This window comes from Carya illinoinensis, chromosome 2, assembly GCF_018687715.1.
Source record: "Carya illinoinensis cultivar Pawnee chromosome 2, C.illinoinensisPawnee_v1, whole genome shotgun sequence".
Taxonomy (NCBI): Eukaryota; Viridiplantae; Streptophyta; class Magnoliopsida; order Fagales; family Juglandaceae; genus Carya; species Carya illinoinensis.
This window is the reverse complement of record NC_056753.1, coordinates 23,671,201-23,683,589: the sequence shown is the minus strand read 5'-3', so window position 1 is coordinate 23,683,589 and position 12,389 is coordinate 23,671,201. Positions and strand designations below refer to the sequence as shown.

At 39.8% G+C, this 12,389-nt stretch overlaps 1 protein-coding gene across 1 annotated transcript; it reads right to left on the bottom strand.

The window, feature by feature from the left end:
- Positions 1 to 11,101: 11,101 nt before the first annotated feature.
- On the bottom strand, positions 11,102 to 12,050 carry LOC122294674 (phylloplanin-like). The gene is made up of 2 exons (XM_043103589.1): positions 11,782 to 12,050; positions 11,102 to 11,626 (listed from the first exon to the last, which is right to left on the bottom strand). The coding sequence occupies exons 1-2, from the start codon at positions 11,963 to 11,965 to the stop codon at positions 11,340 to 11,342; spliced, it is 471 nt and encodes a 156-aa protein (XP_042959523.1). The 5' UTR covers positions 11,966 to 12,050; the 3' UTR covers positions 11,102 to 11,339.
- Positions 12,051 to 12,389: the final 339 nt, after the last annotated feature.

The window sequence follows — 12,389 nt, the reverse complement described above, 5'->3', positions numbered from 1 at the left end:
CATTTCCATTACCTCTAGTCTTCTAGTCAATGCAGCTATTCGGGCCTGAACATCGGTGTCCTCTTTAAGCTCATATCTGCCCCCTCCAGAAATAGCCCTCAGTGGTTGTGCTGCTAATAGAACTCGATCAGTACGAGTGTTCCACTGTTGTGCGCTTTCAGCAAGGTAGTCAAAAAATGATAGTGCTTCATCAGGTTCCTTGCTGAAGAACTCCCCATTACACATTGTCTGAACAAACTGCTTGCATTCTGGAGTGAGACCAGTGTAAAAGTAGCTCACCAACCTCCAAGATTCAAAACCATGATGTGGACAGATGTTCATCAAATCCTTAAATTTTTCCCAACTAGCCTGAATGGTCTCATCAGGTCTCTGACTGAACTGACTAATTTGCTCTTGCAAAAACTGAGTTCTCTGAAAAGGAAAAAAATTTTGTAAGAATTCACGTTGCATATCAGACCAACTAGAAATAGAATTAGGCCTCAAAGAATTAAACCAAATCTTTGCTTTATCCTTTAAAGAGAAAGGAAACAAACGAAGTCTAATGAATTCATCAGTAACAGCCCTAGTGATAAAAGTGGTGCAAGCCAACTCAAAGTCTGTCAAATGCTGGTAAGGGCTCTCAGAATCCATCCCGTGGAACTGAGGTATCACTGACATCATGCCATGCTTAATAGACAAATTAGATGCATTTTCAGGTAAAACTATGCATGATGGTGTAGTGGTGCGAGTGGGTTGCAAATAATCCTTGAGAGTGCGTGGTGCAGGTGCAGCCATGTTTTCTGGTTCACTTTCAATTTCCTCACCTGACTCACTCACAGAAAAGCTATCTATCTCCAAACTGTGTATACTACTCTCAACACTCGATGTGACTCTATGCAACCTATTTGAACTGTCCCTCACCCATGACATGAAACATCAGTGTAAAGAGCATAACAAAAAAATAACGAGTTTAAATTTAAGCTAAAATACTTTCCCCGGCAACGGCACCAAAAACTTGACTCACTCAAAAATGAGTAGCACTAAAGCTATCCCAAGTGCAGGAGGATGTTGTGTAATAATTAGGAATAAATTCCTAGATCGTCTCCTCAGGAAAAGTTACTTAGAAATCAAACTCGTTGAAAAATGTGAAAAACTTCACAAAGAGAAAATAAAATGATGGTATGTGCAATGGATGGGAGAGGACACTAGTCTTAGACTAGATTCATATTTTTGGATTTTGATTGTCGGATCGGAATGTAAAGAACTAATAGATTAAACTCAGAAATTGATAAAACTAAATTAAGAATTAAACTAAATTAGGAAGTAATTGACAAAACATGCACTGAAATTGAAAAGCTCCAAAATCAATGTTCTAGGGTTCATCATTATATTCAAATCACAAATTCTCAAATTAACCACCGTAATTGTAATCACTACTAAAATGAAAGTTTAACAAAACTATAAAAATAAATAACATGAATTGAATGAATAACAAATAAATTTCTCAAACGTCTAAATCAAAATTCTCTAAAATAATTCAGAAACTCAAAACTGAAATGAAATAGCTAGTAGGGAATTGAAAAGATCAAGCCAATTGAATGGAGATGAAGATTCGAAGCGGTGGAGGAGGCTGAGCTACAGTGGCAATTGGACCCCTCAAGGAGTTCTTCAATCTGCTACAGTGTGAGTGAATGATCTAGTGGAAATTGTGTAGCTGCGTGAATAATCGATTGAATGAATCCTCCTCTTCGAATCTGAACGAAAATCAAAGGAAAAATGAATTCTAAGTGTTTCTCTACTCAAAAACTGAGTTTTCCAGCCTAAGAGTCGTGGCTCTAGAGTGAAAAAAAGCTTTTATATGGTCTCACGGCAGAAAACCTAAAATCTGTCAAAATACGATGTTCGCTTGAGCGGGGTGTCGAGCGCGCGTCGAGCGTTCGACTCTGCCTGATTTCACTCGAGCGGCCAATGTCTCCGCTCGAGCGATCTTTGTTTTTCAACAACCCGCTCAAGCGGCCTATCGAGTTAACATCGAGCGTTCGACTCTGCCTGAATTCGCTCGAGCGGTCAAATGCCTCCGCTCGAGCGATCTCTTTTCCCGCATCTCGCTCGAGCCCACTGTCGAGCGGAAGTCGAGCATTTGAATCTGTCTGGCTTCGCTCGAGCGGCCAGAAGCCGCCGCTCGAGCGAAATGTACCATAACCCATATTAATTGGCAGTTGATAAAATTAGAGCAGAAATTCATACTTTTAATCAATTAAAATCACAATTTTGATTTATTCATTTTGTCATATAAAACCAATGATAAAGTAATGAAAGAATTAATATATATTGGTTCCAAAAGCATTAAAAATGCAATAATTCAACTCAATCACGTACCTGGACCAGGCCATCCTCTAGTCCCTGCTAGCCAAGGGACCACGGAGTTGACACGATAGCGTTACCGTATCATGATGTCACTCAGTATTATCCACTCCCGAGTGACCAGAGGAGCTCCATCGAAATAATAACCCAACCCGGCTTGGGGTCATGATACACACGCAACCGAAAATCCATTTACACAGATAAAACCAGTTTTTCTCAATTTAATACTTGCACATGTATGCACCATGTAATGCATACCTCAAGACACAATTTATCTAACAAAACTCAACATCAACAATAACCAAACAACTCCATCCTCAAATCCATCCGACTCTCGATTCCTCAGACTCAGTCCGGAATAACCAACTAGTCACAAAATTATTGCCAAAGTAATAATATATTTAAATCTAAAATGAAGTTTGGAAAATACTGACAGCGCTTTATAATAATTTTTGAAGGATCAACGAGCTGAAAAGGGCGAAGAAAAAGCAACGTAACAGTGTAAAAACATTGTGGCCGTGTGTTGTAAAATACCCACTTTTGAATGGCGACAAACCAAGACTTGAAATTGATAGGGAATGGCTTAGAGGTGTTTATGAAACTAGTGGAAGTGACGGTTGGCTGTGGGTGGTGGCGAAAATGGCGGTGGAAGTCCAAAAAACCCAAAACGGAAAAGGGGGTCGTGTGGGCTGCTCCGGCAACGGATCAGAGCTGGAAATAGGTGGTTTAGGATGACAAGAGGTCGATGATGAAGCTGTGAAGAGATGGTGGCCGGAGGTGGAACAATGGCGGCGAATGGCCCAAAAGCCATGCGGCTTGGAGGAGCTCGTAGTGGCTAACGGTGGCTCGGATGGAGGTAAAATTTGGTGGGGATGTTCACCGGTTGGAGGGGAAGAAATCTGGGTGGGTGGTGTGCCACACGGCAGTGGCCCGCGGTAGTTCTGGGTTGTTGAAGGCAAACGACAAAAATGGAGGGGGGGAGGGAGAAAAATAAAAGAGAAAGAAAACGATGAGAAAAAGAAATTAGGTCCAGTCCTCACCTCTGTAGTCCAGAAACTGATCTAATAAAAATAACTTTAAAAGCTATAAAATGAATAAAATAATTTAAACATCACATCTAGCTAAAATATAATAAATAACTAGTAAATACTAACAACAAAATTTTAAATCCAAAAATAAACTAGAATAAATTACACAGCAATTTAAACTCAAACCGATAATTAATATTAAGAAAGCTCTACAAAATAATTTTCACACCTAAATAAGTTCAATCAAAATACAATAATTTAAAATTAAAGAATTAATATTTTAATTAAATTAAAATACTCTTTTAGTGAAACTACACATAAAAATGGTGTATCACAAAACTTACTCGAGATGTTTGTGCAACTCTAATAGAATTAGGGAGATTTTTCAAGGAAATTTGTAGTAGAACGTTGAAAGTTGATGCATTAGTAAGAAAAGAAGCTGATATTGTAATGATATTGTGCAAATTGGAATCATTATTTAATTTAATGATTCACTTGGCTATGTACCTGCCTTGTAAGGCTTTAGTTGCTAGCCCAGTCCAAACTGACAGTCCAGTATAGATGGATGTATCCTATCGAATAGTTTTTGGGAAAACTTAAGCAATCCATAGGGAATAAGGCTAATTCGGAAGGTTTGATTGTAGAGCCATACATTGATAATGAATGACATACATTTTGTTCTATATATTTTCGTGGGGTTGATACTATATTCATGCGACCTGACCGAAATTATGAAGGTGGACATTTGAGAGTTAATTTATCGTTCTCTATATTTTCTCAAACAGTATGTCCCATAGGCACACAAGAGGGCTATGACTTATGTGGACGAGAATTTGATAGAGCCCTGTGGTCTGTATCGAATAACTGTACAGAAATTGGCAACTACTTGAGGTTAGTAATATGTGCATATAAAAATAACTTACAAGTCTTGGAATATAATATAACTAATATGAACTAATTGTTAAGCTCAACATATGCAGTGAATATATTCAATTACTTCGAATGGATAGTGTAACTGACGTAGAAAAGAAGCGTGAAGAAGAAAAGTTTGCCTTGCGGTTTTTTTTTTCTTTTTTTTTCTTTTTTTTTTATGAAAGCAAAAGTTTCATTTCATTGAAGTAAATGCTGGATACATGGAGGGTAGTCCTCCATAAATATATGTTCCTCCGAACATGTCAAGGCAAATTTTGCTAAAGCATGAGCTATTATATTGAATTTCCTATGGATATGATGGATAGACCATGCCCGGACCTTTGATAGTAAAGATTTAATGTCTTTAATCACCAAACTAGTGGGGCTCTAGCTTTTATCCTTGTGTTGGACAGCCTAAACCACTGCCATGGAATCTTCTTCTAACATGATCTAGTGCAATCCCAATTCAGAGCACAGTGACGTTGCTCTAAGTGCTGCTACTACTTCCCCAAGTAATGGATCAGGATCCAAAGGAATGGATGAGTATAATGAGGCTATGATAAGGCCACCTGAATCTCTAATAATCACACCAATTCCAATCCTTGAATTCTCTTTGTCCATGGTTGCATCCCAGTTAGCTTTGTAGAAATCTAGTGGGGGGGTAAATCATTGAGTCCTATGATCCACCTGGATCTTGGAAGATTTTCCCCCATTATCTATCCATAGGCCAATAGCTTTCAATTCTGTATGGACCTGCTTTGATACTTGAAAGGAGAGTGAAAGAGTTGCTCAAATAACCAAGAGTTCCTTCTGTGCTAGATTGCCATTGCAATGACTGCTACTTCTGTGAACTCAAGTGGTGATAGTTGATCTAAGATAGGCTTTATAAAGGAGCCACTTAGAATGCTTAAATTTTGTATTCTTCTTGAACTCATGGACCATACATCTTAGGTAGCTGTGCAAGTCCAAATCGCATGAGTAACTTATTCAGGGAACTTGGAGCAGATTGGATAGAGGGGAGACTCCACCACCTTCCTCTCATGTAAGTTTAGATTCGTAGGAAGGGATTCCCTGGATGCTCTCCAAAGAAATGACTTAGCAGCTTGTGGTGCTTAGATACCCCAAATTTTCTTCCAAAAGCTCAATAGTTGGGTCTGTGTTGAAGATTGCCCCCTTCTATCTTCCATCATTGTGCCTTGTAGGTGATAGGCACTTCTCACTGAGAATTTCTCATTGCCTGACCACCTCCATGTCAACACATCTTGACTCCTGCAAGGGCTAATAGTCATCCTACTGATTACACTAGCCTCAGTCTCTGAGAAAATGGCACAAATTAGATGTAAGTCCCACTGCATAGTTTCTAGGTTGATGAGTTCTGAGACTGTTGCCTCAGTAGTTAGAATGTTTATAGGTGATTGCACTCGATAGGTGGAGGGGCTTGAGAGCCATTTTTCCTTCCAAATCTTGATTTGTTGTCCATCACCAACTCTCCATAATAGTCCCTCCATGAGAATTGGCCTTGCTGAGAGGAAGCTTCTCCATACATAAGAGTCATTAGCTTTCCATTTGGTTGAGAAGAAATTAGAGCCCGAGAAGTACTTGGCCTTGAGTGCTTGAGCAGCAAGGGAGAGAGGATTTTGGATAATCCTCCATCCTTGTTTAGCCAGTAAGGCTAAGTTAAAGTACTCAAAGTCTCTAAACCCCAAACCCCCTTTGTCCTTGGGTTTTCCCAGTGTCTACCAACTCAACCAATGAATTTTAGACTTGTTCTCTGTCTGACCCCATCAAAATGATTGTAACAGCTTGTTGAGGCTCCTGAGGATTGATTTAGGGAGTTTAAAGATGCCCATACTATAAGTGAGAATTGACTGCAGGACAGATTTCAGTAGAATTTCTTTCCCAGCTTGGGACAGTACATTAGTCTTCCATCTTGCCATTCTAGTCTTGATTCTGTCTAGCACTGAATGAAAGCTCTGATTATTTGTCTTCCAATATAGGATGGGAGTCCCAAATATTTGTCAAAATGACCAGAAGCTTTAATCCCTGCTTGCTGGAGAATTGCTTGTTGGATCTCTTTCTTGGTATTGTTGCTGAAGAAGATGGAAGTTTTGTCAAGTTAAGTCTTTGTCCAGTGACTTGTTCATAATTTCTAAGAACTTGTTGTAGTCTACTCCATTCTTCTGGGTTGGATCTGCAAAAGACTAGACTGTCATCAGCAAATAGTAGGTGATTCACCTTTAAGCCACCTCGAGCTGCTGGGAAACCAGAAATTAGGCCCTACCTCTCAGCTCTATTGAGACTATGACTCAGAAATTCTGAGCATATGATGAAGAAATAGGGAGAGAGAGGGTCTCCCTACCTGATTCCTCTGGTGGGGTAAAAGGGCTTTTGAGGGAAGCCATTGATCAACAGAGAGTAACTGATAGTTATAATACACTGCATTACCAAATCTACCCAAGTGACAGTAAAACCCATTCTAAGCATTACTTTATACAAGAACCCCATTCCACAAGATCGTAAGCCTTACTCATGTCCAGTTTTAAGGCCATAAACCCATTACTTTTTCCTTTTAGTCTAGTTTGCATAGAGTGTAAAAGTTCATATGCAACAACTACATTGTCAGAAATTAATCTCCCTGGAACAAAGGCACTTTGAGAAGGTGAAATCAAGTTGGGCAGGATGGTTTTGAGCATATTTGCTATCACTTTGGAGATGGTTTTATAGAGAACATTACATAGATTGATGGATCTAAAGTCAACAACTGATTGGGGGGGGGGGGGGGGATTTCTTCTTGGGGATCAGAGAGATGAAAGTTTGGTTGAGATCACTAAAGCCTTGTCTATTATTGAGTACTTCAAGGCCAGCTTCTGTTAATTTCTTGCCAATTGTGCACCAGTGTTGATGGTAAAAAACAACTGGGAAGCCATCAAAGAGGGTTCATGCCTTTAATTGCTGCTACCACTTCTTCTTCAGTGAAGGCCTTAGTGAGAGAGGAGTTCATCTCTTCACTTACTAGAGGCTGGACAGACTGTAGAGCAGCTTCAATATTCCTCAGATGAGAGCTGGAAAAAAGGTCTTGGTAGAAAGATTGAAAAGTCCTGGCAATTCCTTCTTGGCTAGATTCTACAACACCTTCCTCACTTATGACCATTTTAATAGAGTTCACCTGTTTCCTCTGAGTAGCACACTTATGAAAGAATTTGGTATTTCTGTCCCCATCCCTAAGTCATCTTTGTTTGGCCCTTTGCCTCCATTTTAGCTCTTCCTCTTCGAGGTACCCATCTATTTCCTTTTGAAGTGACCTTATCTGACAACTAGATTGACCTATGTTTGAGTCTTATAAACTTCTAAGCTTCTCTCTCTTTTGATCAAGAAGTCTCTTTTGATTTCTGAAGGCCTCCTTACTCCATGACTTGAGTTTTTCTCTGCATACCTCTTGGCCTTCTCAAGTGCCTTTTAGCTTGGATCCAATATAAATCCTCTGATTCCATGCTTCTTGGATAAGCTCCATGCATCCCTCTCTTTTTCTGCATGCCACTTCATATTCGAAAATTTTCTATTTGCGAGCTTCTTCCTGAGCAGGGTTCATACATTGGATTAGAAGTGGATTATGATCAGAACTCTGGCCAGGTAGTACATAGGCTTGATTAATTGCAAGTAGATTTGAGCATTCCTCATTTATCAGGGCCCTATCCAGTTTGGGCTTTGTATGCTCAGACCCCTCCCTTCTGTTGCACCAGGTAAATTTGGAACCTATGAAACCAATGTCAACCAAACCACAATCTAGTAGGGCCAGTCTGAAATCTTCCATTTGCTTGAAAGGGCGGGTATTAGGACCAAATTGCTCATCTTGGTAAATGATTTCATTAAAATCTCCCATACATAACCAAGGTATTTGGATTCTAGAGTGGATTAGTCTCAATAGGTCCAAACTTTCATTTCTTTTAGCTGTAACATGTTGGCCATAAGAGCTAGTGACGATCCTTCTATTAATCAAGTTAGTTGAATTGATCAAGATAGATATGTGATGATGTGAATAAGAATCTAGCTCAGCATCCACCCCCTCCTTCCATAAAAAAGCCAGTCCACTACTCCTACCAAAACTGTCAACTGAGAAGCAACACTAAAATTTTAATTTGTCTCTAATGTTTTCAATCCTACCTCTCCTACACTTGGTTTAACATAGAAAAATCACATCCGGGCTCTTTTCCTTCACCAATAGGTGAAGTTCACGAACTATCCGAGGCTTCTCAAGCCCTCGACAGTTCCAAGCTAAGTATTTCATCGGGATTGGCAGGGCTGGACTATAGCCTCTGCCAACGTAGCTTGTTTTGCCCTCCTTCTTGTCATGATAGGTCCATGCAGCTCTATCCTTGGCCTTTTCTTTTGTTTAAGTCCATTAGAATCAACCGCAATGGTGTCAGTAAGGCCATGTAATTTAGGAGGGCTATGCACTTTCGTAAGCCCCATGCCTATTGCCCTTCTTTTCCACGTAGGACCTTTAGAATGACTAGTGGAAACTAGTTTAATGGGAGAGTTGTGGGAAGGGGAACTAACCTGGGCAGTATCCCAGATAGGACTTGCATTAGAACAGTCCTTTTGGACCAACTGAAGCCTTGATTTGTGGAGGCCAGAAGAGATATCACAGGTTCTTTTGACTGCACTTCAACCAAGAGAGGGGTCCCTAGGTTGTCACAACTTGCCTAAAGAGGGACGTCAAGTCGACTAATAGGTTTGTACTTGCTACCTTTCTAGGGTAGAAGTCCACTTAGCTAGAAATTGTCAGATCTTCCCATATATGCTTGCTCAAAGGCTGCTCTAGAGTTGCCCTGCGCTTTAGGCCCCATCCCATCCATCTTAGCCCTACTGTTCCTTGACTTGTTTTGGCACCAACTTCCTAAGCTTTCGGACTCACCTCCCTTCTTACCAAAAAATGAAGAACTTCTTAGTTGAGAATTGGCCCTGAGCCATGGTCCGTACTGTAATGCCGTTTCTTCACGTAGTTTCCCTCCCCACGGAGAATTTGGACAACAAGAACCCACGTGTTTGATTGCCCACACTGAAAGCAAAATGTAGGTAACCTTTCATACTTGAAAGGGATCCAGTACCGTTTTCCTCCCATACTAATGAATCTACCACACAAAAGGGGTTTGGAGATATCTAGTAAAACTCAGACCTTGAGGAAACTTCCCCATGCCATTTCACTTGCATCTGCGTCCACTGATAGAACAGTGCCTACAGCTAAACCCCATCTCTCCCCCATAGTTTTATTCATGCCAGCAAAAGGTAGATCATGTAGTTGTAACCAAAAAGGTTCAAAGTTAAAAACAATGTCCTTGGGTGCCAAACATCCTTCGTAGTTGAATAAGCATACTAAGGACCTGTCAAACGACCAGGGTCTTCTTGCTAGAACACAGTCTTTCTCTAGGGGATCCTGGAACTCTACAAGACTTCTATTAAAGCTGAGATCCTTGAACAAAACTTGGCCTTCCACTTTCCACGCTTTGCTCATCGTGGATTGAAAAGTTCCTCTGTTTACCTCTTTGTCTGCTACCACTAGAACAGCCAAGCACCTTTTGCTTTTCTCAATGGATAACAGAACTTCCTCTGTCGAGACAAAAACTTCCTGCTTCTCTTCCTCAGTGAGCCGTAGACCCTCGTAAAGGTTGGACAATTCTTCTGCCATAACTGTAAACTAGATACCAATCTATATCTAAACCAAATTAACCTCTTCAAATGAAGTTCAAGAGAGGACCTCTATGTTCTGAAAGAACAGTAGAGAGAAAACACCCCACCTTTCTAACCGAGAGAGGGGAGGTATCAGATCTAAAGGTATCAACTCAAATGTTTGCTTTGTGGTTTGAACAAATGGTATTACTATAGAATGTCTTACTATCTACAAATTGCATACCACTAAAATAGATTTTTTTCCTATTTAAGACTGATATACCTAAAATAAAATTTATTAATGTAGGTTATACCAATATATGGTGATAATTTATAAGAAATCTCAAATGAAATCTTAAATGAATTATATGCTTTGGCACGTGGTCTGTCTAGGCGGACTATTCAATACTCAGTATATTTGGTATGTAGGTATAAATTTCACACAGTTGAAAGAGAATGATATAGAAAAACTCAAAATTCTGGTATTGCAGTTGAAGGAAGCCATGAGAAGGAGAACATTGACTTCTACAAAGTTGTCGAAGATATCATTAAGTTAATGTACTTCGGTGAACATATGGTCTAATTGTTTAAATATAATTAGTGGGGTGTCTCAAGTCTTAGATTGGGAGTGCCTAATGATGAATATATATTTTGTAAGTGTCAATACATTTCTCATATAGCATGAGGAGGATCATTTCATTCTACCTTGCCAAGCAAATCAAGTTTTTCACTTAAATGATCCAAAGTATGAAAACCCATGGCGAGTAGTACAAACATTTGTACCAAGAAATAGATCATAACCTTTTATGGGTTCAAGGTTGGTTCTAATTGTATTGAAAACCTTTATTGTTTAGACCTAGAATCTTTTAAAACAAATAGATCATAACCTTATAATAAGTTAGGTCATATGAATTATAATAAGCTAGGTCATGTCATATGGACCATTTTGCAAGAAATTCATAGAAGAATATTTTTGAGAGGAAGTCTAAAAAGTTTGGAAGATTTAAGTCAACGTTGATTACAGCGAAATCTCTGGGTAACGGCAATTAAAGCATTTGCGGTCATTTCGATCCCATTCTTTTTAACCTTCTCACTGCATCATTTACACACTCACAAAAACTGAATGGATAAAAGATTCGGAAACGAGCTAGTTTTGGTAGAAGGCTTAATTTATTCCTTAATTACAGCAGAACTGCTTCGTAAAGAAGTTTACAGTTTTGGTGACAACCTCGCAATAAGAAAAGCGACAATTCTTAGGACGACTTAATTTAGGTAAGTAATTAATACTATAATCTTGTCATTGGTACAAATGGCCTTATTCGGTTACTTAATTAAAAAGCGGCAGTACTGGTCTTGATCAGCTTATTTATGCTAGTATTTATGTGCTGATCAAGCTGAAGGAACCAATAGGAACCCAGTTGGAGCAATGTTGACAACATTAAGGAGGCCAGCAATAGTGTTTCCGATCAACTGCAAGGGCGAGCGCAATACCCCCAGACCGGGAAGCGCAGCGTTGCAGGTGGCGAGTGGTGTGCCAACAACTAGATTGCAGTCGGACAAGAGTGAAGAGAGCAGCGTTTGTAGGGGATCCAACAGCATCGTGAACGCTCCCGACCCATTAGTCGTTGTACTCGAAACCACATTTCCAGATCCACACCGTAGTTGTACCAGAGCATCTATAACGTAACAAGTAAATATCAAAGTGATGATCATACTAGTACCGTTGGTAATACAGAGGTTTCAATAAGATACAAAGCCATCTACAAAAACCTCGTACGCTGATCTAGGAACTAAGCACGCACTGGTAATAAATTTTGAGAAATTAACTTACTGGGGAAGACCGGGCAGGCAGTACCATTGACAGCTACAGCGCCATTGATAGAGCAAAACACAGTCCCCTGAATGCGGATCAGACCCAGCAGACCACCTACGATCCCCAATTGTGCTACTGCTGTTGGGGCTGCTACTGCAACAACTACCAAAAACAAAACAAAGACAGCTGATTTTGAGGCCATGTCTCCTAAGTTGATTACTAACGGAGTATCGGTACTTCAGTTACAGTGTCTGGTTCTAATATTACAACTGACTTGCAGGAACTCTGCCCATGCATGCAACCATTTTATAGGATATGAGTGGCCAACTGGCAGCCCATTTTTCTGACTTGCATCATAAATATCTTCCTGCATATGCACGCACGCGTGTAGAAGGAAAATACAATTTGGAGGATCTGCAAAAGAAGTCAAAAGTGATAACAACGATATATCCTACTCTCACTTTTTACTTCTGAAAACTAAAGTTTGTCATGATGAAGCTAAGCTTCACCATGCATGCCATCTTAATTAATTTGTGCGCTTACGACGTCTACAACCCGACAAGATCATAAGATTCGGCATCAGCATCCGTTCTTCTCCTTGCCCCTTAATTTTGGTAAACCCCAAA

What these genes read in the sequence shown, in the direction of transcription:
- LOC122294674 (XM_043103589.1), bottom strand. Translation starts at nt 11,965, where the DNA reads ATGGCCTCAAAATCAGCTGTCTTTGTTTTGTTTTTGGTAGTTGTTGCA. An exon ending in TGCCTGCCCGGTCTTCCCCA is followed by an intron (nt 11,627 to 11,781) that starts GTAAGTTAATTT and finishes GTTACGTTATAG; the next exon opens with ATGCTCTGGTACAACTACGG.